Genomic DNA, 25,929 nt, shown 5'->3' with positions numbered 1-25,929 from the left:
ATCCTATTTCCTACATGTACTCATCCGTCCCGTACCGCAGGTATTAATTTGTTCATTTCTGATATGACTTGAGCCGATAAGCTCGGAAAGCAACCGATGCCCGAGGAGCTACAAAGGCAGGGCGTTGTCCTCCTTCTCCTGACCTGTCCTTTCGTGCTGTGCCCTGCCAATTGACTCCCCGCCCTCCTCAATTCTCAATAGCTTGAAGCAGTGATGGGGTATCTGGAGAGCAAAAAAGAAAACATCGTCGAGACCACGACTGAGGTCGAGATCGATAACAGCGGTTTGAAGGTTGACGGTCTTGTCGATGAGAACAACATCCCTATCCCCGTGAAGGAGAATGTCTTTGACGATGACCCAAACTACAAGCCCAGCAGATTCCTGCGTTTCATGGGCGTGTTTTGGGATGCGTTCACTTTGCCTCCTAAGGAGCGGAAATATATCCTCAAGATCGATCTGTTTGTGCTCAGTTACGCGCTGTTCTCGTACGGCTTGAAGTCCATCGACGTGAACAACATCTCGAACGCCTACGTCAGTGGTATGAAGGAAGATGTAAGTGCCCTCACTCTTGTGTTTTGTAAGATCCAATTCTGACGTTCACCAGCTCAATCTCTACGGACAAGAGCGTAACCTCTTCACCACCTTCTTCAACGTCGGCTACCTTGTCGGCTCCACTCCCTCCCAGCTCATCATCAACCGTGTTCGTCCTTCGATTTGGATTCCTAGCTGTGAGATTGTCTGGTCATGCGTCGTCATGTGCATTGCTGCCGCGCAAAACGCAAAGGCAATCTACGGTCTTCGTTTCTTACTCGGTCTCTTTGAATCTTGCTCCTACCCCGGCTTTGCGTACATCCTCGGATGCTGGTATGGTCCCGAGGAACTTGCTAAGCGAATGGGTGTCTACGATTTGGCTGGTTACGCCGCGAACATGTTTGCTGGATACATCCAGGCTGGTATTTTGACGAACCTGGATGGCGCTGGTGGATTGGCTGGTTGGAGATGGATGTTTATCATTGACGGCCTGATGGGTTTCCCAATTGCCTTCTGGGGATACTACTCCGTTCCTGATTTCCCGAACAACACCCGTGCGCGCTGGCTGTCTGAGCATGATAAGGAGGTGGGCATAATGAGAATGAACGCGCTCGGCAAACAGTCGCCAAAGAAACTGACGCCGACGCGGTTCTTCAACATGTTTTTCCGCTCGTGGCGACCGTGGCCGTTCATGGTTTCCTACGTGTTGCTGTGGATCACTGGCACGACGTCGTACTTCAACCTGTGGCTCAAGTCGACCGGTCTGTACACTACCGAGCAGATAAACATCATTCCTACCGGTGGATACGCACTTGGTATCGTTACCGGCTTCTGGTTTGCCAACTTGTCTGACCGGACGCATATGCGATTCCCATGGTTGGTTTTGGCCACTGCCATCCGATTCACTGGATCAGTCATTCTCTCGGTCTGGAACGTCGGTATCGGCGGTATCTACTTTGGCAACCTGTGCGGATACATGTCCGAGCCTACATGGTCGCTGCTGCTTGCCTGGGCTGCCGAGGAGTTTCAGGATGACGCCGAACTTCGTGGTCTTCTTGCAGCTGTCGGAAACACCATCGGCGCCTCCTTCAGTATGTGGACTCCGCTCGTACTCTTCCCCACGCCCAAAGCACCCCACTACCCGATCGGCTACAAAGTCCTCTGTGGTCTCAACGTGCTCGACTTCTCCGCCTTGTGCGCGTTCTGGTACCTCTCCCGCCGTGAGCACAAGCAGAAAGGTTTGGTTAAGAACTCGTACGGTCTCTGGGTTGCGCGTGACGAGTACCTTGCGCACTTGGAGGAGATGGAGAAGAAAGGAAAGTTGCTTGACAAGACGCTGTCGCGGCTTTCGTCTGCTTCGGGACCGAGCGGTGACGCTGTTCCTGAGTACAACGAGAAGAGAGAGTACGACGAGACACGTGCTAGTGTGGAGGCGAAGAATGTTGTAGATACCGATGCTGATGGAATTACTTCGATTCCAAAGTAGTGGAATGATTTCTTTGTCTACTTTTTGTTGCTTGAGTTTTTGTTGCTGAATTATTATACATACGATTGAGTCCTGTTTATGAAATGCATTTTCACTTCTGTTAACCTATATGAAAAAGCAAGCAGTGTACGCTTCTACAGTCCCATATTCTTAATTCCAATAGCTCTCCACTTAGGCCCAAACTTATACATCAAAAACGGAAGCGGCAAAAGTCCCAAGGAGATGAATCCGAGAAGACTACTTGCCCACGAAATTCCGAGATTCTCATACACTATAGATATTGTTAGACGTCAAGTACTGTAGAGATATTGGTTGTGTTGTTTGGGCTTGCTTACTGGTCTTTGCAAAAAGAGGGAAAGTGCAGGCTATGGTGTAGCGCAGAAGGTTGTTGGCTGCTAGGGCTGATGCACCCAGAAGAGGGCCGTAGCAGTCGACAAGGTAGGTTGTGATTGATATCTGGAAAGGTTAGTAAAAAAAATACACTATAGAAGCATGATCAATACGTACAAAAAGTAGCGTCAATGCAGCTCCGAATGGGACCGTTCCCAAGGCAGGTACGATCCAGTGCACGTCAGACCTCGCGGACCATCCCACCCAAAAAAGTGCGCTGGGCAATAACACTGCGCCAACAAACGCGCTATACAGTCTCCATTCTGCTGCTGGCTTTTCTTCTAGCTCCAATGCTTTTAGTGCTCTTGGGAAGTAGAAGAGGCGCTCGAGGATGTAGTGGATCAGCACTGAGAGGAAAAATCCGGTGCAGATGCCGATGAAGACCAGGCCAGATTCGGGGACCGTGAAGCCGTACGTTTTGATGAAAATGTAGGGAATTGCTTCAAAAAAACCCATCAAGACTGCAAATACAAAAGCCGAGTAAATGCTTAATGACGCGACAATGGGATCGCAAACTAGCATTCTCAATGGACGGGTCAGAGTAATCGTCGCGACCATCTTCAGCGCAACGCCAATCGGAAGTTTTGCAGGGAGTTCCTGTCCACGTTTAAGAGCACGTTTCTTGAGTATAATTGGCATGTATGACTCTTTGATGAACAGCAGCATGATCAAGGTCACACCGCTTACCATCAAACTGAGCCAAATTGTCCATTTCCAGTTGCGGGCGTGGGCCATGTATCCGCCAACGACAGCGCCGATAGCCGAGCCTATGAACGGGCCTGTAGCGCAAAAATACGCAAGCGCAATGCCCTGATCAAGAGGCTTGAATATGTCAGCAATTGTACCCGCACTAACGGCTAGGACGGGGGATCCCAATAGAGCGCAGAGAAAACGACAGATCAAGTGCCCGGCAAAGGTTGGACTGAGAGCAGACCCGACGGCCATGCACATGCTGAGCGGCAGGGTGGCTAGGTAGACTATCTTTCGTCCGTATATTTCAGAAATGGGGGCGCCCAGTGTAGGTCCGAGAGCAAGGCCGACTATGTAGAGAGAGACTGAAAGGTAAGACGCAGTCTCAGAAACGCTGTACGACTGCTGTATTTCTCTTATTCCGCCGGTGACGACCGCGGTTCCTAAAGTTCTAGACAGCCGCGTTAGTATTTTGTCATTGAGGTATATGAGCTGCGGCTTACATGGCTAGACAGAGAAATCCGGTGGTATTGAGAAGATAGAGCTTCTTCCAGATTGACCAGTTATGAGGATCCTCTGGGTCGTTGGGACCGTCCCAGCGGAGAGGTTGGGGAATGGTACTGCAGTCATCTTCCTTCTTCTCTTTTTCCAGATCGGAAGTTGAGCGAACAGATTCTTTGTTGTCTAAAGTTTCAGACAATGGTTGATTGTTGAGGTTATGTTCGAGTTGGGCTGACTCTGCCGAAGTTGAGGAAATAGTGGAGGGGCACATGATGATTCTTGATAGGCTTTTGCTGTCGATTTCTAACGGCGATATCAGCTCCTCTTTAAGCACGTACAGATTACTACATCTTGCAGTTCAAAGTCTCTATCAGGATGTCAGAATCTCTAGATACTTTTGATGAGCCCTCTAAATGCTCGATTATGCTGACCAGAGAGCGGATCAGAGAGCGAATAATATGTGATTATGCACTTAGACGTATAAGTGTATATTCCCATGTGTCAAAGAGCAGACGTCATAGATTTTCCTGTATAATATCCTCTTTGAGAGGCACAAAAGCAAGAGTCAAATTGATGCTGCGTCATCTGTCGTAGTGTGTATTATGGTGGTGAGCTTGCTCTGAATCTCTTGAAGAGTAGGTGGCGCTGAGATACGGCGATAGACATGTTGAGATCTAGAAGACTTGTCATTTTCTAGCCTGACTGCTCAGAGATCCCATAAATACTCTCTGGTATCCTTCCTCTGTATTATACCGAAATAGGTTTTGATCGCCAGTAGATATCTGTTGACAATTGGGGAGCAGTGTTGTGCGGCTGAAGAGATTTGAAGATACTTCCGTTTTCGGCAATTTCTCATTGAAGCCCTAGTAGTTCTGATAACCGCAAAAAATATTTTGTAACTTGCAAGTCATGACCAAAGTATGCTTCAGATTTCTGCTGAATTTTACTGTTGTTGTCGTGGTAGTTTTGCGATGGCGACAGAGAGGCTAGTACCACACAACAGCTATACAGCAAATCACCACGAACAGACAATGAACCAAATACGAACAAATGTGATACTAGTTATCACTCGATATTTCGCACTTGCCACAGTTTGCATTTGTTGAATTGAAACAGTTACATTCTTGCGAATATCGTTGGAATCAGCAAATAAGTGCAATGTCACATTCGCGGTCAGAGTGCTTGGGCTGCTCTGTGTTTGTTTACTTTTTGCTGTTTTGGGATACAAACAAATAAAATCCTTCCGATGGGATAGCAGATGTTTGAGGGGTAAGCAGATGCAGTCAATAAAGTACACAGAAGATTTTCATCTTAAAGTCTTGCGACAATCTTTTAAGACACAAGAGTAAAGTCGTGTTCGTAGGAGGCGGGCATAAATTTGCTCAGGTGCCGAGCAGAGAGCCGACGGAAGCCAGCCGGTGATTCGACCAAAGTGCCCGTGAGCTATGGGGAGCCACCAAAACTCTACTGCGCTAATGGTGAGTCTCGAGGAGATGATTGCTATCTTGACAGATTCAGTTGCACTGCCCCGTTCGCTGATAACGCAATTCTTGGCTGGCCAGCGTGGGAGAGAGAGCGGTCGGATAAGACGAGGTCTGGTTGTGCTGTTTGTTGGCGACGGGCTCGTTTGGAGAGGAGATTTGAGCCTAATTACGAAATTTTAAAAATTACACCATTTTGGCAGATATAAACTTCATAACAGACAGCTGTGCAGACTGAGCAGAGAGGATGTCATGCAGATGAATCTGAGGACAGCCTGCGCGGTCTCCAGTCTTGTGCCTTTGGAGAATTGTCTGCAGTCTACAGCACACACGTCACAATCCTGAGAGATGAAGAAAGCTTGGATGTGCTATCAGCGAACAGCCGTGCAAGAACACAATGAGGGAATTGCACAACAAACTCATTATGATATCAGACAAGACGCAATACCAAGACTTTAAAGGTGCAAAAGCGAATGAAGCTCTCGGAGCGGTGCTCGAAGCTTTCGTGAAGCCGCGATGTTTTTGTTGTTGTGCAGGAGGTCGCAATAATCTGCACAGCCCCGCTGTCCCTGTTAAGGGTCGAAGACACTCTGCGATAGCGACCGCGGGTGTGGTTTGGAGAGGTTTTGTCGGGATAAGAGGACGTAAAGACAGAGGAATGTCGAGAAGAAGTAACTGTGTATCTGTAGAGAACGAGCAGCTTCTATCCTCCCTTTTGCTGCTTCGACTGGGTGCAGACCAGCACTGGGCAAGGGGAGGTTAGGCTCGGCTCCGGCGCTGATCGATGCTTCAAGCGGTCCTCGCCCAACAACTGATATTCGGCCGTCTCCTCGACGCTCCTCCTACAAATCACCGTCCGGCGCCACCTCGCTCGTCGTCGCTCTTCCTCTCCGTAAGCAGGATCAAGCCCAGACCAGCACTCGTCGTCCCGTAAAACCTGTCCGTCTTCCGGTCTGATCATCGCCTCGTGCCTCGCTGCGCCTTCCTCAACTCGGGCCTCGCCATTGACCTTCTAAGCACACTGGCTGTCTCGTGCTTCTCCCGCTCGCCATAGCCGACTCTCCTCCAGCACTGCCCCTTCGGATTCGCCCCCCGGTCTTCTTGTACGGCTGCTGTACGGTAGCGCTACATAAGCGTCTGTTTCTGGCTCGGTAACCCGTTCCTGCGCTCTCATCATCTTCTATCACAATGCCGCGACCGACACCCCCCACTATCAGGATAGACACTTCGGTGAGTTGCCTGTCTTCTCTATTGAGGCCCATATTTGCTACTGTGCTAATCTCTGATTTTTCCAGGTGTCAAATATATCCCCGCAATCATCTCCTACTCTCGTCAAATCCGAGCAGACACATCTCAACCCAGAGTCACCCTCCACAAAGCGGCGGCAGTCTTCCGCCTCAAACACGCCTTCCGACTTCACAAACACCTCCTCCCAGCCCACCCTCTCTCCTACGCAAGTTCTGAAGCAGGCCTACGAAGAGGAGCAGCCGGGTTTACTAGACGGTACTCACTTCAAAGTTTCGCCTAAGCAATTGGGTCTGCTCAACCACCACGAGCAGCAGGCGCTCAATATCCTCTACGAGCTCGGCGGCCTCGAGGGCTTACAAGAGAAGCTACAATGCGACATCGAGACCGGTCTCCCAGCAGACTCTGATTTTTCTCAGCGTGAGCGTGTGTTTGAGAAAAATGTGCTTCCCGACAAGAAGACAAAGCCGTTCTGGAAACTCGTCCTCATTGCTTTGTCCGACAAGATGCTGATCCTGCTTTCGGTCGCTGCCGTTATCTCTTTCGCCCTCGGACTCTACCAGACCCTTGGTACTCCTCCCGAATACGACAGTCTAGGCAATAAGGAGCCTAAGGTGGACTGGATCGAGGGAGTAGCTATCTTGGTTGCCGTGGTGGTCGTCGTCAGTGTTGGCGCCCTGAACGATTGGCAGAAAGAGCAACAGTTTGCAAAGCTGAACAAGCGAAAAGATGACCGTGAAGTCAAAGTTATCAGATCTGGAAAGACCTGCTCGATCTCGATCCACGATGTTCTCGCTGGAGACGTCATGCTAATCGAGCCAGGTGACATGGTTCCCGTCGATGGTGTCTACATCCAAGGTCATGGTCTCCGATGCGACGAATCCGCCGCCACCGGTGAGACCGACGCGCTCAAGAAAATCCCATGTGCCGAAGCTATGGCGGTTGTCGAGAAAGCTGGAGGTTCGTCTCCTACTGAGAAAGTCGACCCCTTCATTCTCTCTGGATCCAAGGTCCTCGAAGGATTCGGTACCTTCCTTGTCGTTGCCGTGGGTCCCCATTCGGCGAACGGAAAGACAATGATGGACTTGCGATCAGACGACACCGAGGAAGCCACGCCTCTGCAAGGAAAGCTCAACGTCATCGCTGAGACAATCGCAAAGTGGGGTGGTGGTGCCTCCGTTCTCCTGTTTTTCGTCCTGCTCTTTCGATTTCTCGGTGAGCTGCCCACCAACCACAAGACGTCCACTCAGAAAGGTGAACAGTTCTTAAACTATCTGATTACTTCAGTCACTCTTATCGCTGTCGCCGTGCCCGAAGGTCTTCCGCTCGCAGTCACGCTTGCTCTCGCGTTTGCCACTAAGCGAATGCTGAAGGACAACAATCTTGTTCGTGTGCTCAAATCTTGTGAGACCATGGGCAACGCTACGACTATTTGCTCTGATAAGACTGGTACTTTGACCCAGAACAAGATGACTGTCGTCGAGGGAACTATCGGGTTGGACACCAATTTCTCTGCGAAAGCAGAGGCCGAGACTGTCGAGTCAGAAAAGGAATTACCTGTCTCGACAGTCACCGTACCTATCAATGATGTCCAGAATAGGATCAACCCGGTGGTAAAGAAGATTCTTTTGCAAAGCATTTACTACAACACTACAGCTTTCGAAGACGAGACTTCGGCCGAAGTTTTCGTTGGATCAAAGACAGAGTCTGCGCTTCTCAATTTTGCCCGCAACCACCTTGCTATGGGTCCACTCGCCTCTGAGCGCTCAGACATGAAGATGGCCCAGCTGTTTCCTTTCGACTCCGGCAAGAAGTGCATGGGTGTTGCTGTTGAGCTTCCCGATCCTGCGAATCCTGGTCAGACGTTCGTTCGCGCCTTTGTTAAGGGTGCGTCTGAGATTGTGCTCGCACAGGCGACCTCGGCCGTCTTTGCGCATGCCGAAAAGCGGCCGGAAGCAATTGTCATGACCGATTCTGACGGTGTTTTGTACACCGAGATGGATGCCGACAACAAGCAATATGTCGAGAATCTCATCAACTCCTACGCCGAAAAGTCTCTGAGAACTATCGGACTTGTGTACCGTGATTTCCCGAGCTGGCCTCCCGCAGGATTTGAGCTCAGCGAGGATGATCCCAAACAGATTAAAGATTTCGGAGATCTGACCTGTGATATGCGATGGGTTGGTCTTGTTGGAATCATGGATCCCTTGCGCGACGGTGTTGTCGAGGCTGTCAGAGACTGTCAGCGCGCTGGTGTCGTTGTGCGCATGGTTACCGGTGACAACATTGTGACTGCGAAGGCCATTGCCACAGACTGCGGAATCTACACCGGTGGTGTCGCCCTGCAGGGTCCTGAGTTCCGCAACATGGATCCCAAGGAACGCGATCTTATGATTCCGAAGCTGCAGGTTCTTGCTCGCTCGAGTCCTCAGGATAAGCGGCTGTTGGTCCAGCGTCTGAAGAAGATGGGACAAACCGTTGCTGTGACTGGTGATGGAACCAACGATGCTCCTGCCTTGACGATGGCCGATGTTGGTTTCTCTATGGGTATTGCTGGTACGGAGGTTGCTAAGGAAGCCTCTGATATTATTCTTATGGACGACAACTTTACTAGTATTGTGAAGGCTCTTCTTTGGGGACGTGCTGTTAATGATGCTGTGAAGAAATTTCTTCAGGTGTGTTACCAAAATTCTCTTGATTCCTATTTTCTCAGAACGTCTACTAATTTTTTTCTCACATATAGTTCCAAGTCACGGTCAACATCACTGCTGTGCTTCTCACCTTTGTCTCTGCTGTTGAGTCTTCTGAGGGAACATCAGTCATGACTGCTGTCCAATTGTTGTGGGTCAACCTGATTATGGACACGTTTGCCGCGCTGGCACTTGCGACCGATCCTCCTACGCGTTCTATGCTCGATCGTCCTCCTTCGCCCAAGAACGAAGGAATGATCACAGTGACCATGTGGAAGATGATGATCGGACAGGCCATTTTCCAGACCGCGGCCACCTTTATCCTTCATTTCGCCGGAAATAAGATCTGGGGAATCCAGGACGGAGACTCTGTGGCGACTGAGCGTATGTCTTCGGTCGTGTTCAACACTTTTGTGTGGATGCAGTTCTTCAATATGTTTGTCAACCGCCGGCTTGACAACAAGCTCAACTTTTTGGAAGGAATTTCGCACAACTACTTCTTCATGGCTATTGCAGCGATCATGTGTGGCGGACAGGTCATTATCATGTTTGTTGGTGGAAACGCGTTCTCGATAAAGCGTATCACTGGCGTTGATTGGGCTGTCTCTCTTGTCATTGGTTTTCTCTCGATTCCCGTCGGTCTTTTCTTGCGTATATGCGTTCCCGATAGTTTTGCGTACGCGGTCTACAAGCCATTTGGTGTTGTTTTCCGTTTCATCTGGGGCTGGATCGTCAAGTGCGTTCTGTTCCTCTGGCCTTTCAAGCGGAAAGGAAAGAAGGACGAGGAGAGCGACGACTACGAGCTCCGATCGCCTGGCGGATCAAGCCTTCATGACAACTACGAGTGGAATCCCGCCATCGAGAAAGTTCGCGAAGACCTCATCTTCATCAAGACGATTCGCGGAGGTCGTGCGAACGAGCTCAAATTCAAGCCAAAGAAGATGTACAAGCAGTGGAAGGCCGCGCGCACGTCGGTGTCCGGCAATGCTACTCCCGAACATCCGGGGTCTCCTGGTGTACCCGATATGAGAAGACGGTCCGGCAGTTCGCTGGTTGCTCTGGCGATGGTGCCGTCTATTGTCGGTGGTGCCGTAGCTGGCTGGAGTCCGGTCGAGAAACCTGCTGACGCGCAGCAAGGCTTCGGCACGGGTCCGGACGGACTTTTGTCGCCCACGAGCGCTGCTGCGCACGGTCGCAAGATCTCGTTTTCTGATAGCTCTTCTACTTCAGGAAACTCAGCGGTGTGAACGGAGATGTCGAAAAAGATAAATTCTCTGATGCACGTTCTTTTTTGCATATCTTCATTACTTGAACTCGTTTTTTTGATCTACATCCGTTTTCTCTTGTTCTGGTTTCTTATATATAGTAAACAAAGGCGTTATTGTTTTGTTTCTGTTTTGTATAATAAAGGATACAATCACTATACTCGAGACGGAGTGGATTCGTAGAGCTCGAATGACGTAGGGAAGTTAGAGTTTTGAGCCGGGACGAAATCAGGAGAGAATTGGGAGAATCAAGAAAAATGACCTGATTTCTGGTTTAACCGCCGTTTGCTGGTTTTATCGCAAACTGCCGAAGCTACTTGGTCTGAGATCTCGTGGCTTTGGGCTCAGCATCCAGGCCTGACTGAGAATATGCTCGAGTGTTGACTTTCTACGTGTACTCGTAGACCAGATCGTCAGTGAATTCGAGATGAAGTCTTCGACTTGTTCTGTGGTGCGCTGCGATGAGTGTGCGGCTGGATCTGATGCTGGGTTGGGCGGCGCGGGAGAGGTGGAGGATCCGGTTTTGAGAGCGCTGTATTCTATTTACGAGGCTGATGCGTATCGCAGGCTGGATTTGAGTGCGAAAGAGGGTATGCTGAAGTCTGGGGAATTGAGTGATGTTGGTACTTTGCTGACCGCTGTCGTTGTCGTTTAGAAATCGCACATCGATTGTGTTTGGTTGTTCCCGAATTACTCGATGTGGAATCGAAACCACAGTATACTCTCGACTCGCAACCAAAAGACCCCTGCTCCGTTCTGCCTTTCGAAGTCATTCTGCAGATTTTTGGATATCTCCGCTACGAGGATATCTGCGGTGCCTATCGCGTCTGCCGGCGATGGCGGCACATCGCGCAGGATCCGGCCGTCTGGCTTGGGTTGTATCGCGCGCAGGGATGGTCTTTGAATGAAGAGTTTGTGGGGTTGTTGAATAGGTATTTGAGGAGGAGGGCAGGTGTGGAGGAATTTGCGTATGAGGAGGTTACGGGTGCAGACGGTGAGATGTCGAAAGATGAAGCGCTGGAGCAACAGGTTGGGGATATAGGTTATCCGATTATCCTCTCCTCGAGTTCTTCTACTATCAACCAGACCACTTCAATTAGTGATCCCTATATTTCAAGCAATTCTCCGTCCCCTGAAAGTCAAGATACATCCGAACCCCGACGATATTATATCAATTGGCGATACATCTACGAGCAACGTGCCATGATCGAAGACTACTGGGAAGGAGGCTTCGGCTGGGTCACATCGTACCTCTCGAGCTCCAACGCGGAACTCACAGAGAATGCCGATGCTCAGAATGCGAATTTCTATTGGGCTCGGCCACCTCAGTCGTGGTGGTACAATAACCCGCAGAGCGCGAGTCTGGCTGCTGTGCCGTTTCAACAGAGTCGGCATGGATGGCAGGCACGGGTGTTCTACGCGGATGGTCGAGCTTCAGATCATGAAGTGCCTATAGCGCCCTCCGATGCTCTGGTGGAGGATAATCAAGCCAGCTCGCGGTCTGCGTTCATATACAAGCTGCAGTATGACAAAAACCTAATCGTGTCGGCATCCAAAGACCGGACCGTGAAGATCTGGAATCTGCACAGCGGTGTTCTCATTGCGACCCTGAGAGGGCATACCCGGAGCGTGCTATGTGTCCAATTTGATGCGAGGAAAAATATTATCGTCTCGGGGGCGATGGACGGGCAGATCATTATCTGGGACATGAGAACCCTTCGCGCTGTCGATCGTATCGAGGCTAACGACGGCGGCGTCATGGACCTCGCATTCGACGACCGCTACATTTACTCTGCGGGGCGAGACGCAAAAGTGCACATATACAGTTTCCAAGAGCCCCGCGTGCTTGTGCGCACGCTCGAAGGACACACGGGGGTCATAAACTGCATGTGCGTGAAAGACAACACGATCGTGACCGGCTCGGCTGATCACACGGTCAAGGTCTGGGACGTCGATACCGGGCGATGTGTGCACACTGTGCGGGGCCATTCGCGCGGGGTGGCCTCGATTGACTTTGACGGACGGCTGGTTGCGTCCGGCGGATCTAGTCGGAGCGTTCATATATATGACATTGTGACTGGCAAATCTGAGACGTTGCCGAACGTGCATGACGATATTGTTCGGACGCTGCAGTTCAGCTCGGATTCGTCGCGGCTGATAACGGGATCGCACGACGGCAAGATCAAGATCTGGAAACGGGCAGATGATAACTGCAAGCGCGGGGGCAGTCGATGGATGTTGCGGATGAGTTTCATGATACCGGAGAGTATCGGGTCTTTGAATATCTTTCATTTGCGGTTCGATCATCGACGGATAGTTGCGTCGGCAGGGTTGAATACGATTATTTGCATTGGTTTGGCAAAGGGAGTACGGGGGATGGAGCAATTGGATGGGTTTTTCTCGGCGAGTTGATCTCCTTTGTTCCGATAGCTGGTTTTTTTTTTTTTTTTTCTGGTCACGTTTTGCATTGTTGGTGTGTATTGTACAAAATGATAATCTCTCATCAGGTGGTAAACTTGGTCTTAAACGGCCTCTTCGGCTTTGCAAACTTCTCATCTTTCTGCCTCCGCGTAAGCCTCGGCGCTTTCCCTGTCCGACTCCAATCATAAAACTTCCAATTCCTCAACTTCCCATCCTTAAACCCCTTCGCGCTTTCCGCGCGTTCGGCGCGTTTCTCGGCCTGCGCTTTCAGCAGCGCTCGTCGCTTTTTGCTAGGCTTCGCTTTCGCTTTTGAAATCAGCCGCGGCGGGTTGAGAGGTAGGTGGATCACGCGCCAGGGCTTGTTCATTCCCGGCCAGGGCTGGGTTGATTGGGTGAGGATGTCTTGGCCGCTTATTGCGCAGGATTCGATTTGGCGTTTTCGGGTTTCGTCGCTAAGAGTTGTTAGAGAGCTAAGATAAAGCGGGTGATATGAGAGGGGGGATGGCATACGAGTCATCGGTGAAATAATAAGATGCAGGCCGCTTGTTATCCACAACAGCCGGAGCTTGCGGTATATCCTCAAGGCCGGTCGCTAAGATACTAGTCTGCGGTTCAGGTTCGTCGATCTTGACGACCGACGTCGCTGTCGAAAACAGACTAAATTCAAACTCGTCTGCAAGATCAATGTTAGAGCACTGCTGATATATGTATTTAGATAGTAGCAGTACTGACCATTCTCGACGTCCATCTCGTCGTCTGCGGGTGTCGACTGCGGTTTTTCCACAAATTCGAGTTGGATGGGTGGAAGGGTATCCGCTAAGCTATCGTCCTTCTCATCGCCTTGCGCGTGGGTTTCTTCCTGTTCCGCTTTTCCTGCTTTCTTTCGGCTCTTGCTTTTTTTCTTTTTGTCGTCAGAGTGTGTTGAAGTTGAGTCATGTTGGTTGTCGGGTGTTGGACTTTGGATTGTACTCTGGTTAGCTCCATTGCTGTATTCTGTCTCTTGGAAAATACACGTACCCTGCTGTGCTTTGTATTGACAAGTCAACCGCCTTCTTTTCTTTGTCTGATTTCGCCATATTTTCGTCGAAATATGATGTATAGACAGATTCAGGAGACCTATTCGAATAATATCAGGAAAAAAGATTGTCTAAAGTCCAGTGCGGCTCGCTCATCGTCAGATTGCTCCCAATTCGAAATCTCATAACCTCGAAATAAATATTTTCCTACCTGTCTGTTTCGCATCCCCAAGGGCGACGGGAGATGCTGTGAAGCACATTACACACAGAAGCGGACACAAATGACATGACGAGCATGACAACGCCCGGATCTGAAGACAACATGGGAGGCTTCAGCAGTACGCTCGCGCAGCAAGCGCGCAAGTCTAATCTGATCTCCGTCATTGGCACTACTGGCGTCGGGAAATCAAAGGTGTGCTTTAGCTCTTTTTACAATGCTTATTCCGACCAACTGACTGACTGACTGACTACGCAATAGCTAAGTGTGTCTTTGGCGCTGAAGCTGAACGGCGAGATTATCAACGGCGACTCGATGCAGATGTACAAAGGTCTCGACACAATGACAAACAAGCATCCGCTCGAGGAGCGATTCGGGGTCGAGCACCATCTTCTAGGGCACATCGATGACCTGACTGCGCAGTATACTGTGAAGCAGTTTGAAACCGAGGCCGAGGCCGTGGTAGACAAGATCGAGAGGGAGAGAAGGAAACTGCCAATTCTGGTGGGCGGAACGCATTATTATATCCAAAGTTTTCTGTTTACGAATAAGACAGTCGCCCCCGAGCGAGAGCTGACCAGCCAAGAGGCAGAGTTTTTGGAAACCGCAGAGACAAAGGAGATTTTTGAAAAACTAAAAGAGCTGGATCCAGTCGTGTCGCAAAAGTTTCATCCGCGAGATCGTCGGAAATTGGCGACGGCGCTAAAGGTGTGCTTTACGACCAGCCGCCGGGCAAGCGATATATACAAAGAGCAGAGTGCGCCTACGACAGTCAATCAGTCGCTTACGAGGTACAGGAATCTTGTGTTTTGGCTGTGGTGTGAGCCTGATACTCTTGACACCAGGTTAGACGCCCGCGTGGACACGATGCTCGAACGGGGAAATCTCCTTGGCGAAGTCAAGCAGATGAGCGATCTCTACCGGACGCTTGATCCTCCGCCTAGTATGGAGACCGGCGTTTGGCAGGTTATTGGATTTAAGGAGTTTCTTCCTTTCGTCTCGAGCCAGGCAGAGGACGACAAGGTGAATGGTCTCGAGGACATGAAGCGCGTGACGAGGAAGTATGCAGACAAACAGGTTCGATGGATTCGAAAGAGAATGCTTGCACCTGCCGCAGAGGCAGGGGATGATGCTACGATTGTGGTGTTAGATGCTACAGATCTTTCGAAATGGAAAGAGAACGTCGAGGACAAAGCCGTCGAAATTTCGCGCGCGTTTCTCAACGGCGAAAGTATCCCGCAGAGCGCACGGGCACCAGCCCATCTCTCTCATCTCTTACAGCTGGAAGACACCACGCAGCCCGGAAAAGGAAAGTGGGAGCCCGAGAAATGGAAGCATTACGAGTGCGATTTGTGTGTCGTCGACGGCGAGAAATTCGTCTGTCTGGGCGAGGAGCAGTGGAAAACTCACCTGAGGCAAAAGCGGCATGTGAAGCGGGTGAAGAGGATTAAAGAGCAAGAGGCGTTTGAGAGGTGGAAGGCTAAAAAGGCTGCTGAGGCTCAGACAACGGAAGAGTATAAGCAGGATCCATGAGAGGTAAATTACACAGGAATGCATTGTATATATAATAGAGCAAAACAAGACCATAAACTCCAAAAAAATTACATAAGAAAAACTCCAACTACCCCTACCGAGCTTCTGATTTCTTTGTCTTCCTTCTTTTGAGCGGCGGAGGAGCAGGCGTAGACTTCTCGCCAGCAGAAACACTACTTCCCCTGCCCTTCCCCGAGCTCTGCGACGCAATCATTACAGGCTCCTTCAGTTTCTGCGGAGCATCCAGATACACGCTCTCGCCCCCGCTTTCGAACTGGAACGCTGTCGTCAGTGCGCGAGCCATCATCTGATCCTGCAGCCTCAGCTTTGCGGACTCGTCGTCCTCGAGCGTGGTCGCGGAGTAGGAGTATCCTGTTGTCGGGGAGAAATTAGGCAGCTTGTCTGCCGCGATAGCGAGCGCCTCTGTCAGCTCCTTCGAGCAGGCCATGATCCTGCTCGAGACGACAGAGTACACTGTCGGCGCCATGTATATGTTCTCCTCAATCACAAAGTAAGTCGCGAGCGGGATCGCCTCGGTCTGCGAGATGCGGTTCTGCTTGCGAATGACCCAGAGCGCGGTGCCCGGGTTTGGGATCGCGATGGCGAATTCGATGCCGCGCATGGACTCGAGCAGCTTGTGCACGTCCTGCGGTTGCATCATCGGAGAACTGAACTGCGACTGCATCTTTAGCACTTGGTTGTTGCTTGAGCGGTCGTAGAACGGGGACTGCGCAAAGTATTCGAGAACTTTTTGATGAGATCAGCGTTTGTGCCATGCAGCTTCATGTGGTTTAATAGCCGATGTTCTCACCATTATCTGTCCGGAGACCCCATTGCGCTATCCACTCCGGGGCCCGCCATTGGAGCTCATCCAAGGGTGGCTCTGCTGCCGACATTGTGAATCCGTGATGCGCCTGATGGTGTCGAGTCTGATCGACTTTGTGAATATCAATGAAGGTAGAAGTGAGAACCCCAACCCCAGATCCACCCTCGAGTTCACTGTTTACACCTTTCCTTGAGCGGAGACTCGAGGTTTTAAAAACCAACGACTTTTGAACCCGTAGACGAGCCAAATACCATTATCAATCATCGTAAAATAAGACTATTATAGCACTTTATAGACTTCCAAAACATCATATATATCTATACCCCAGTTTTTAATCAAAATAAAGAAAGAAGCACTGCTTTCCATTCGGGACGAGCCAATCTCAGCCCCCATACATATCGACGACACCTTGTCCTCGTTCGTTATTGTTACAGCTTCAAAAATATACTGGCAGAGCACAACGGAAACGGTCAAATAAAAGAAGAAGAAAACCAAGCAGACATTTGTGAAGCAATATACAGTAATAATAATAAGAACTTCAAACACATATAAATTAGCTGCGCTAGGCCAAAATGCAGCATCGTACAACACCCATTGTCATTAGTTTCTCAATCGGTTACTCGCAAGTGGAAAGCCACTCGGTCGACCACTGAAAAACCGGCATCAAGAATCAGCGAGCAAGCTAATCTTTCGTTGATACAAATTGACAATAGAGAAGAAGAAAATTCAGGTTGATACCCATACAGCATAACCAAGAGAATAAAAAAGCTCTTAAATGATCGATAACAAAAGAAAAAATGAACGCAAACCTTATCTCCCTATACTACATCTGTAAACAAAAAATAAACCTCAAACAGATATTAAAACACATTATTAGTAATTACAAAACATATGATTAGAGAAAATTGGTGAAAAGATTGTTCGTCAAGCAAGTTCTGGATCATAGGCAGTCATAATCGATAACTGTCTTTGCGGCGCGAGCCCTCAACTCTCTTTCCGTCGCTTTCGGCTCGTCGACAGAGGCGATAAAGGCGGACTTTCGATCCGTTCCTCTTTTTCGAGCGGATTGAGTAGAGAGTGCACGCCCACTGCGACCGACTGGCGCAGTGGAGGCGGCGGCAAGTTCGCCTGCTGCTGTGGTTGTTGCGGGGGCGCGGTCTGTAGTTGAGGTTGAGGTTGGGGCTGTACCGAAGGCTGTGGGATCTGTTGGGATGGCTTGACTGACTGCTCTTGTGGCTGTTGTTGTTGTTGCTGCGGAGGTGGGGGAGGAGGAGGTGGTGGTGGAGGTGGGTGGTGCGAGTGAGGTTGCGTATGCGGCGCTCCCATCTGTAAATTCTGCTGAGCTGCCGCTTGTTGATCTTGATGCTGTTGCTGTGGATGCGGCACAGTCGTAGTCGGTGGTGGAGGTGGAGGAGGTGGTGGCGGCGGTGGAGGCGGCGGAACGCTTGTCGGACCAGAGTTCTTTGGTGCCGACGTGGGCGACATCTTTGGCGACACCGGCCGTAATCTATACTGTTGATTCACGCTCACAAACTGACCAGGGTTTATGCTGTCTTTCCGTCCGGACTGATGTAAAGGAGACAGCGACGCAGGAGACGGGGTGTGAGGTGATCCTTGCTGCTGCTGTGACCCGAACCCGTACATCGACACATCGCTTCCGTAGCTCGATCGGTAGTGAAGCTGAGCCTCACCGCTACTATCAGTCAGTGAAGAAACATCGCTCCAGCTCCTACTCGGCAGATCCGACCGACCGTCGCCAGACGTGTGCCGCCGCAGAACAGGCTGTTCCACTATCCTTGTCGAGTGCGACGGCGAAGGGTATGAGCCAGGCCGATGACGGAGATGGGAAGCATTTAATGGATGCGACGGGTATCCAGCCATCAACGGAGGAGGTGGTGGATGGGGATATTGTTGCTGTTGAGCTATGTAGTGCGGCTGCTGGGGCGGAGCGGATGTGACGTTATGCAGCGGGTGATGCATCGACTGAGGGGTATAATCCACCGAACCGCCGTACGGATGAGGATAGCTGACCGACGACCGAGAAGCTCTGTCTTCAGAATACTGACGGGGCGAAAGAGGCGCACCACTTGAATCTGATCTGAGATAGTACGTTGGGGCGACGTGGTCTTCAGCCAGAAGCTGACCTCTGCGTGTGATGTCGTCGTGGATTCGCCGCACTGAAAATGAGAAACGTAATTGATTAGAATCATCCAAAAATAGAAGTAAACAAAAAAAGAAGAGCGTACATTCAGCTTCAATTGCCTTAGAATCCGAGCCCAAAGGCAATCGCGACACGATAGAGATCACGCTCCGTAGCCACTAGAAAATGAGATTAGCATTTTTTTGTTTCTCAGATCTCAAGATACAACATAAATATAGCTTTACCTCCTGGCACGATCGAACAGACTCAAGAACCATTTCAACCTGGGGCAGTAACCGTAAATACGAGTCCTGTAGTTGCCACATCGTTCCCTCCAGAGCTGATATGCGAGCCGATTCACCAGACTCGGGTATGCTTCCGTCTCGGTTTCGAATCAGAGGTGGCCCGCTTATGCTCTCCCGAGTGGGACCGGAGACTGAACCAGCAGGTGTAGGAATAGAAGAGATGTGAGCTTGCTGTTGCTGTAGTTGTAGCTGTTGTTGTTGCTGCTGTTGCTGTTGGAGTTGCGCCTGAGCGGCTATGTGAGAAGAGGCGGAGGCGGCGACGGCGGCAGCGTTAGAATCGAGCATGTATCCGGGTGAAGCCGAGGGGATCATTTGTGAAGTTCCGTTGGGTGAGACAGGGGTTGCTGGCATCGACACCGACCCGGACTTTGATGATCCGACAGAGTCTCGATGGACGACGGATTGTCGCGAAGCACGACGTTTGATGGCGCGAAGGGAATCGACGTCGCCGCGGCGGAAAATACTTTCGCCGTGCTTGAACTCCCACTGGCCCGAGTCTGCAGCTGAGCCGGCATGGAAAACATCGTTGACTGGTGGTAGAAGATATCAGTATTTCGGTTCGCTTTAATGATTGTAGTCGAACAAGGACGAGTGAAGGGGGAGATCAAGAACAGGACGGAAATGTTGGTGTCGTTGGAGATCGGGTGACTCGCAGAAAAGAGGCTTACCTTTATGAAAGCCGTACATGTTGAGCTGCCGGACAAAAGAAGAGACGTTTGTGTGCTTGAAGTATTGACTGTAGTGAAGAAAAAAAAATAGGCGGGAAGGTTAACGAGGGATTGTTGACGCGGGTTGTGTCGAGCGGGGCAAGACAATAGCGGGCAGGGAAAAAATAATGGGGAGGCAAAAAAACATACCTCAGGACGCGAGAGAACTCCTCGTTTGGGGAGACGACGAAGGAGTCACCGGCGGTGGTCCAGGAGATGAGATGTTGGATGCTTTGATCCTCGAGCATGCTGGAGAGAGGTTGATTAGAATCTATAGAAGAGGGTCGAGGGAGGCAGAGAGGGGACGATGGACGCACTTGTATAGTTTGTGGATGAAAGCCGACTGGTTGACCTTCGGGGGCGGGACGGTGGAGAGCAGGGGAGCGGTTGCGGGCGCGGACGTGGTGGTGATCGCGGAGGGGGCCGAGGTCGGCGTCGGGGCGACAGGACGGGAGGAGTTGGCGGAGGAGGAGGACGCGGTCGAGGAGGAAGCGGCTTGGGCGGCAGACTGGGCCTGGGCGAGATGCTGGCGGGGCGAGAGCGGACGGTGCTGGACTACGAGGGCCGGCAGCCTCGAGGGCGAGGGCGGGGGGCCGCTGGAGGAAGACGGCTGCGACAGGCCGTTCATAGACATTTGAGGAGGCGGCGAGGGAGGGTGGGCATGTAGAGGCCGTCGCAGGAGGGGGAGGAGGGGGGAGCGGGGGGAAGGGAAGCAGAGGAGAGCAGACGGCGGGAAGAGAGAAAGAAGAGCGCCCGGATCTGGACGGCAGACGGAGGGTGGGAATATATAGCGAACAGGCCGAAAGGAAGAAGACAGACGAAACACGGTGACGATGGACGAGTACTTTTGGTGTGTGTCCTTTGCGGACGTGCACGCAGGCTGCAAAACCGACGAAGCGTTAGGGTTTATCTATCCCCGACCCACTGTGGCGGTGCCGGGCACGTGCGGTGGCGGTACCACAGTAAGCGAGCGCCGGGCATCTGTTGACTGCCTGCCGAATCCGGCTGTCTTCTGCTCAGCCAGCGCGGGCTCGGAATCTTGGTTGCAGAACACCGAGGATCTCAGAGATTCGCTCGAGGGCAGCCCGCGATCTTGTCTCGAGCACTGTTTGGGGTCGGTGGTCTATCATCGGGACGCCACCTCTGATGATGCTGCTGCTGTTGCTGCGACGGCCTCGCAGCCTGCGCGTGTGTGGACAGAATCACGAAAAACAGAATCACGAACTACCAGATTCCTTACTCCTCCTTCAAACCGCCCGCTAAACTCTGAGCCAGCTCTCAGCGCTCTCAGCGGCAGAAACGCAGAAACTACTCTGCGTCGCCTCGGTCTTGTTGCTGCTGGCTGCACTGGCGACGACGTGGCTGAACCGGCAAACCACTGAACCGCCCAACCACCCAACCACCCAACCGCTCAACCGCCTCGGACGACGTTGGGGCATTTACGCCGGCTGTTCGCGCAGCCGTTGCTTGCTATCTGCCCGTCTGATGCAAAGAATCCTCGAAAGTGCAATATTCCGGCCACCTGCTCTTGTTTCCGTGTTCAGATAGCGCTGGAGTGCTTTGTCCGGCGATGTGCAAACGCAAAGGGACATAATGGGAATTGGCAGATCCGTCAGAGCGAGCGCAGTAGTAATGGCCGCTAGTATACAGGACAGAACATCGGTCACCGGAACCGAATGAAAAAACTCCCACTGGAAATGGGAAGCCCAGACCTGCCAGGCTTTTGGGATATACCAGGACCGTGGGGTGACTGACAGTCGCTCATCGACCTCGTAGTCCTCGCTGTGACTTCTTAACACAACAAAATACTGCTTCGTAGTTGCCATTCATGGCGTCGACCGCATGCTCAAAGGCGCGGTTGCAGCAGCTGCATCTTCTCTTCGTCCCCTCCTCTCCTCTGACCTCCTCTTACCGCGGCAGACCAAGTAGCTCAAGCTCAGGACTTTCGCTTGCTGTTACAACCACGACGATGTGGTGGAGCCAGTCGACCCACTTTGCGTCGGTGTCTCTGCTTCGGGGTTTCCTCACAGACTGGGTCTCCCTGTTCTGGCACTGTGGAGCTGCTGCTGCTGCGTGCGCGGGGAGAGCAACCATCTTGCTGGCTTAAATTACAGATTGATGTGTGTCCTGCAGCAGCATCTTTGCTGGTCACGCTGCGCGCACTGCGCTGCGACGGGCGGCGGAAGGCCATGAACCGGACCGCGCCGTGGGTTCGCTTTCTCGCCCTCGCTCGCTCGCTCGCTTTACGTGTCGCAGCCGTCTGTGCTCGATTTTGAAAGGACTCTTTCCTCCGGCACCGAGCCGGATCGCCGACGCCACCGGTGCCAGTCTGGGTTAAGCTAAGTGAAGTAAGGCTCGTCTCAACAAGGCCGGTTTGCTTGAGTCATCGCACGCTGCCGAAGCACGTAGGTATACTTTCTCTACTCTCCCTCGCGCTCCTGTTACTTCTCTCTTTCTCGTCTCTGATTAATATCTTCCTTTTCTTGTCTCGGATTCGTTTTAATTTCGCAGCGGATTCCTTTCAAACTCGCCCTGCGTCGTGGCCTGCGGTTAACCGGCACGTCCGCGATCTCAGATGTCGGTGTCGGCTACGTTCCCAAGATCAGAAATGATGGAGAAACAACCAATCCTTGGATTCAGGTACCGTTCCTGATTTGTCCTGCATTGCCTCCTTTCCCCTCGCCCTCCACTTAGCACTGCTGCTGCTGCGCCTGCCTGCATCCTCCGCCGCTTGCACATACTTTCTGAAGTCTGAAGTATTTTTATGTTTGTTTTGTTTTGTTTTGTTTTGTTTTGTTCTGTTTTGTCTTTCGTAAGTGGGCAGCCCACGACACTGTATCTCTGCACAGCATACAAACTCGAGTGCACCCAAGGGCTCGTCGTGATTCCGTTTCCCTTCATAGACCGGATGAACCGAAAACCGAAATAGAGCAAAAAACCAAACCGACGAGAAAAAGAAAAGAAGCAAAAAAGAAAAGAGAAGGCAGACTCTGCCTGAAAACCGAGAGCAAGTACAGTTTGAAATACCGGGTACCCCAGCAGCCAGTGCTTTTAGGCTTAGCAACCTATTTTCTGCCCGCTGGCTCTGTTTGGTCGCCGAATGAAATAACCACTGGAAACAAACAGAGAAGGAAACATAAAAGAACCGAAAATAGAAATCTACGGCGCAACGGCGGGTTCTATCGCTGTCTCATATCGCTTTGCGAGCTCCTGGCGATACGATCCCACCCGTCTTTTGCCCTGACAGCTTTATAATAATCCCGCGAATGTCACTTTTTCTCGTTTGGTGTTCGTTCAGGGCCGCATGTCCTGCACTGCATTCTCCTTCCAATCCGCTGCAACCTGCCGCTCCACGCCTCCTTCTTGGCTCCCTGCCTCCCTGGCCTCCCCCATTCTCGGTTTGTGCACCTGCTGCTGCCAGGTGCTCTTGTAGAAACAAGCAAACCTAAATCTTGCCTCAACAAAGTAACGACAATAAAGAAAAACAACGAAAAAACGTAAACAAAACAAAACCCTCCGGCGAGCGGAACTGAGCACGGCCCCCATATTTTGCTACCTGGCTGCCTGCCGCCAAGTTGCCAAACTCCGCTTCGGCTCACCAGCCTGCCTTTTTTTGTCTTTTTTTGTCTTTTTTGCCCCGTTTCGCAGTATGAAGTCATTAATACTTTGGTAAACGCTATAAAGCGATTAATCTTAGGAACCGGCCTTGAAATTTAACTCAACCCTGCTAAAATGCTGTTTTTCCTCTTCTATACCTGGGTGAGCACTGTCCCCTGTCCCTGACCGCATACCTCACAAACTAAACCAGGAGACTTACGCTTTACGCTTTTCTACTCCGAATTCTTATCTTGTATAGATCTCTAAGCCACAGTTTGCATTGAACAACTCACGATCTCGATCTATGACCAATAATTACAAACAGAAAAATTGTCTTATGAAAATGTACGTACACGTGGTTTGCACCCCTCTAGCCGAGCAAACCATTCGGCTCTACCTTAATTCATCTCTATCTCCGGCCCCCCATGGCCCTCGCCACGTTCGACACCTTCTTTGAGCTCGCGTCGAATTTCGGGCCCGATCTTGGGATGCCACCGCACCTTGAGCACCTCAAGCAGCGCGTCTCGCTGGTCTTCTGTGATGTCGTTCTTATACCTCTGCGCAAACGCCAGAAACGCCTGGTGCCAAAGCACCGGCAGTCCTTCTGCGCCGACGCCTTCAGAGCTGTTGCGGAACCGGATAAAGTGGAAGACGACTCCGTCGATAACCTTGTACGGCAGCGCGTACTTCTTGTCGATGAGCACGCGCATGAAGAGCGAGTATGCGCCGCTGTAGTGCTCCATCTCCGCCAGCCGTAGCAGCGCGGCAGACGAGTGCAGCGCAGGAATGGAAACTTTGGTCAAAACCGAGCCGACGATGACAGCTTCTCGCAGCGTGCATGATCCAGACTAGAGCGGAAAGTCGTCAGTACATGGTTTGAGTAATATCGGTAATAGGATCGGGGAGCACTGACCTCGCATAGCGGGAAAAGAAAACCCTTGAAAAACGCCGCCGGCTTGTACAGTGCTTTCTTTAGCGATCTGTACAGATGATAGTTCAGAGTCTTGTTTTCTCTAATATCATCCCTAACTCTGTCGAGCAAGATGTCCGAAAGAAACCTAATTTGTTCTTTAGCTTCTTTTCTTTTAAAAACACAAGTGTTATTTAACATGCACATACCTTTGCGACTGCTTCGACTTCAACGCAGAGACAAACAGCTTGGTCGCCTCGTAGCATGCGTTCGGCGACCACGAATCGGGGTTTGTGAGAAAAAGCACGTCTTCCCAATTCTTGAGAGCGGGAATGATCTTGAACGCCCGCGGAAGTTTTCCTGATCTGTATCGCGACAGCAACAACCCAACCCTGCATATGGTGTTAGTGATATAGATCTTGGATCTGAAAGAGAATGTCTTGATCTCTACTCACTTTTCATAGACCTCGACGACCTTTGGCGGGAACTCGGGTTCTTCTTTTCTCTCTGCCCGTCTCTTTTCCATCTCCTGCTCCGCCAGCTTCTCCATGATCTTGTCCGCCAGCGTCACGGGCTTATTGGGGTCAGGAAACATGCTGCCACCACGGCTGGGCAGGAATTTCTCAAACAAAGCAGCGTCCTCGTCGTTTGCTTCAAGTTCTTCGATCTCGTCGCGCTGGAACTCTTCAAATGCTGCATAGTCTGCTTCGTCGTCGTCGTCGTCGTCAAAGTCTTCATAATCGTCGTCATCATCTTCGTCTTCGTCGTCGTCTTCATCGTCTTTTGTAGAAACACCCTTGCTGCCTCCCTTTTTCTTGCCCAACTCCTGCTCCTCCTCATCCTGCTGCTCTCTAGCCATCTGCAGAATCTTCCGCGACAAAGCAGAGTCGACAAACTTCTCGTCTTCCTCCTCATTCAACTCATCGTCGTCGCCGCGCCTCCGCTTCTTCTTGCTGCTACTCTTCAACTTGCCGTCTCCGAGCGCGGCGTTTTCGTAGTCCGCATGCAACGGCAGGTGCTGCATAGATTCAGCCTGCTTGCCTTTCGGCGCTGCTCCTGATTTTGCTGGCATGTCTTGTCTGTAGAGATGGTGTTTGAGGGAGCTGGGAATAATTTCTTGAATTTACAGGTTCAAAATCTTTTTTTCTTTTCTCCCAAAACTGTAAATGTCTAATCACGTGATATGGAAGAGGTCGGGTGTGGAAGTCGAGATCAGAGGGAGGATGAATGCGAGTTCTACACTGTGTTTTTTTTTTGAAAAGAGACTATGTAAAGAAAGATGATTGATACTACTTCACAGTCGGTTGCATATATTCCTCGACAAATACTAGCGGACAGCGACAGAACATCGACAGCGACAGCGACCGACAGCAGAGGAAGAAAGCGAATACGGTTTGGACGACACAGGCAGCAGTGGCTTCGCAGGCCTCCAACCTTATCTCGCCTTCACCTCGTCCCCTGCGCCCTGTCTTCGGTTGGCTGCGCACTTTTTCCACTTTCTTTGTTTGCCGTCCTGCGCGTTGCTCGCGACCGCAGCTGGTTCGAGAAGGAAACAAACAAACGGCGTGGAAAAGAGGTTGTTTCGGTACTCACAGCGCACTTCTTTGTGTGGTGCTGCAAGAACGCCGGCTCGCCTCAGGATCGCGCGTCTACTCCCTCTCTTTGTCTCGTCCTCTCCATCCCGTTCTCTAGCTCTGTCTCCTGCTCGGCCTCCTGCTGGTCGTCGGCAAGGTCTTTGCTTTTTTTCAGCATTTTCGCCGATATCCTCTAATACCCAAGGGCACGCGAGGAGCGAGCAGCGGTCTCCCCGAAAATTACAGCTGCCGTTCGCAGTGACCTACTCGGCTTTGTTCCTCGAGCCGAAATGAAATGAAATTTTTCTGGGCCCTGCTTCTCCCTCTCCGTCCGTTTTGCTTCGTCGTATTTCTGCCGTGCCGGTATCCGAACGCTTAATTACTTTTTTGAAATTACATGGCGG

General features: G+C 51.1%; 10 protein-coding genes across 10 annotated transcripts; 5 read left to right on the top strand and 5 right to left on the bottom strand.

Moving 5' to 3' along the window:
• Positions 1-213: 213 nt before the first annotated feature.
• BZA70DRAFT_265461 (putative pantothenate transporter) lies at positions 214-2,017 on the top strand (the record flags this gene model as incomplete). The annotated part of the gene is made up of 2 exons (XM_064910964.1): positions 214-552; positions 605-2,017. The coding sequence occupies 2 exons, from the start codon at positions 214-216 to the stop codon at positions 2,015-2,017; spliced, it is 1,752 nt and encodes a 583-aa protein (XP_064771186.1).
• A 67-nt stretch (positions 2,018-2,084) lies between these two features.
• Positions 2,085-4,193, bottom strand: BZA70DRAFT_37830 (major facilitator superfamily domain-containing protein). Its single transcript, XM_064915067.1, has 4 exons — positions 3,601-4,193; positions 2,525-3,548; positions 2,353-2,473; positions 2,085-2,288 (listed from the first exon to the last, which is right to left on the bottom strand). Exons 1-4 carry the CDS (start codon positions 3,867-3,869, stop codon positions 2,152-2,154), a joined length of 1,551 nt encoding a protein of 516 aa, XP_064771185.1. The 5' UTR covers positions 3,870-4,193; the 3' UTR covers positions 2,085-2,151.
• Positions 4,194-6,055: 1,862 nt separating this feature from the next.
• Positions 6,056-10,500, top strand: BZA70DRAFT_37797 (uncharacterized protein). Its single transcript, XM_064915066.1, has 3 exons — positions 6,056-6,309; positions 6,375-8,999; positions 9,068-10,500. Exons 1-3 carry the CDS (start codon positions 6,268-6,270, stop codon positions 10,259-10,261), a joined length of 3,861 nt encoding a protein of 1,286 aa, XP_064771184.1. The 5' UTR covers positions 6,056-6,267; the 3' UTR covers positions 10,262-10,500.
• BZA70DRAFT_273039 (WD40-repeat-containing domain protein) lies at positions 10,441-12,795 on the top strand (the record flags this gene model as incomplete). Its single annotated transcript, XM_064911767.1, has 2 exons — positions 10,441-10,869; positions 10,935-12,795. Coding segments are annotated over exons 1-2 (1,913 nt in total), but the record flags the coding sequence as incomplete, so codon positions are not given.
• BZA70DRAFT_37842 (uncharacterized protein) lies at positions 12,737-14,012 on the bottom strand. The gene is made up of 4 exons (XM_064915068.1): positions 13,718-14,012; positions 13,433-13,656; positions 13,211-13,373; positions 12,737-13,152 (listed from the first exon to the last, which is right to left on the bottom strand). The coding sequence occupies exons 1-4, from the start codon at positions 13,774-13,776 to the stop codon at positions 12,783-12,785; spliced, it is 816 nt and encodes a 271-aa protein (XP_064771182.1). The 5' UTR covers positions 13,777-14,012; the 3' UTR covers positions 12,737-12,782.
• Positions 14,013-14,038: 26 nt separating this feature from the next.
• On the top strand, positions 14,039-15,466 carry BZA70DRAFT_233777 (IPP transferase-domain-containing protein; the record flags this gene model as incomplete). The annotated part of the gene is made up of 2 exons (XM_064910274.1): positions 14,039-14,128; positions 14,195-15,466. The coding sequence occupies 2 exons, from the start codon at positions 14,039-14,041 to the stop codon at positions 15,464-15,466; spliced, it is 1,362 nt and encodes a 453-aa protein (XP_064771181.1).
• A 48-nt stretch (positions 15,467-15,514) lies between these two features.
• BZA70DRAFT_273034 (putative MED6 mediator subfamily complex component) lies at positions 15,515-16,524 on the bottom strand. Its single transcript, XM_064911766.1, has 2 exons — positions 16,278-16,524; positions 15,515-16,213 (listed from the first exon to the last, which is right to left on the bottom strand). The coding sequence occupies exons 1-2, from the start codon at positions 16,360-16,362 to the stop codon at positions 15,561-15,563; spliced, it is 738 nt and encodes a 245-aa protein (XP_064771180.1). The 5' UTR covers positions 16,363-16,524; the 3' UTR covers positions 15,515-15,560.
• A 752-nt stretch (positions 16,525-17,276) lies between these two features.
• BZA70DRAFT_265455 (HSF-type DNA-binding-domain-containing protein) lies at positions 17,277-20,078 on the bottom strand (the record flags this gene model as incomplete). Its single annotated transcript, XM_064910963.1, has 6 exons — positions 17,277-18,469; positions 18,539-18,611; positions 18,678-19,267; positions 19,406-19,473; positions 19,595-19,693; positions 19,762-20,078. The coding sequence occupies 6 exons, from the start codon at positions 20,076-20,078 to the stop codon at positions 17,277-17,279; spliced, it is 2,340 nt and encodes a 779-aa protein (XP_064771179.1).
• A 1,194-nt stretch (positions 20,079-21,272) lies between these two features.
• On the top strand, positions 21,273-21,782 carry BZA70DRAFT_287468 (uncharacterized protein; the record flags this gene model as incomplete). Its single annotated transcript, XM_064913956.1, has 2 exons — positions 21,273-21,517; positions 21,578-21,782. 2 exons carry the CDS (start codon positions 21,273-21,275, stop codon positions 21,780-21,782), a joined length of 450 nt encoding a protein of 149 aa, XP_064771178.1.
• A 1,657-nt stretch (positions 21,783-23,439) lies between these two features.
• Positions 23,440-25,023, bottom strand: BZA70DRAFT_265454 (Bystin-domain-containing protein; the record flags this gene model as incomplete). The annotated part of the gene is made up of 4 exons (XM_064910962.1): positions 23,440-23,889; positions 23,955-24,099; positions 24,161-24,343; positions 24,407-25,023. 4 exons carry the CDS (start codon positions 25,021-25,023, stop codon positions 23,440-23,442), a joined length of 1,395 nt encoding a protein of 464 aa, XP_064771177.1.
• Positions 25,024-25,929: the final 906 nt, after the last annotated feature.

Source organism: Myxozyma melibiosi (assembly GCF_037950935.1).
Source record: "Myxozyma melibiosi strain Phaff 52-87 chromosome Unknown BZA70scaffold_1, whole genome shotgun sequence".
Lineage (NCBI taxonomy): Eukaryota > Fungi > Ascomycota > Lipomycetes > Lipomycetales > Lipomycetaceae > Myxozyma > Myxozyma melibiosi.
The sequence above is the reverse complement of the archived record's forward strand: the minus strand, read 5'-3'. Positions and strand labels throughout refer to the sequence as shown.

Bases quoted from the DNA above. Each gene is read 5' to 3' on its own strand.
- BZA70DRAFT_37830 (XM_064915067.1), bottom strand. From the start codon at position 3,869: ATGTGCCCCTCCACTATTTCCTCAACTTCGGCAGAGTCAGCCCAACTC. The intron at 3,549-3,600 runs GTAAGCCGCAGC...GCGGCTGTCTAG, and splicing joins GGATTTCTCTGTCTAGCCAT to AACTTTAGGAACCGCGGTCG. The intron at 2,289-2,352 runs GTAAGCAAGCCC...CAATATCTATAG, and splicing joins CCCTCTTTTTGCAAAGACCA to TGTATGAGAATCTCGGAATT.
- BZA70DRAFT_37797 (XM_064915066.1), top strand. From the start codon at position 6,268: ATGCCGCGACCGACACCCCCCACTATCAGGATAGACACTTCG. The intron at 6,310-6,374 runs GTGAGTTGCCTG...TGATTTTTCCAG, and splicing joins CTATCAGGATAGACACTTCG to GTGTCAAATATATCCCCGCA. The intron at 9,000-9,067 runs GTGTGTTACCAA...TCTCACATATAG, and splicing joins CTGTGAAGAAATTTCTTCAG to TTCCAAGTCACGGTCAACAT.
- BZA70DRAFT_37842 (XM_064915068.1), bottom strand. From the start codon at position 13,776: ATGGCGAAATCAGACAAAGAAAAGAAGGCGGTTGACTTGTCAATACAA. The intron at 13,657-13,717 runs GTACGTGTATTT...TACAATCCAAAG, and splicing joins TCAATACAAAGCACAGCAGG to TCCAACACCCGACAACCAAC. The intron at 13,374-13,432 runs GTCAGTACTGCT...TTGATCTTGCAG, and splicing joins CGAGATGGACGTCGAGAATG to ACGAGTTTGAATTTAGTCTG.
- BZA70DRAFT_273034 (XM_064911766.1), bottom strand. From the start codon at position 16,362: ATGTCGGCAGCAGAGCCACCCTTGGATGAGCTCCAATGGCGGGCCCCG. The intron at 16,214-16,277 runs GTGAGAACATCG...CTCATCAAAAAG, and splicing joins GGGTCTCCGGACAGATAATG to TTCTCGAATACTTTGCGCAG.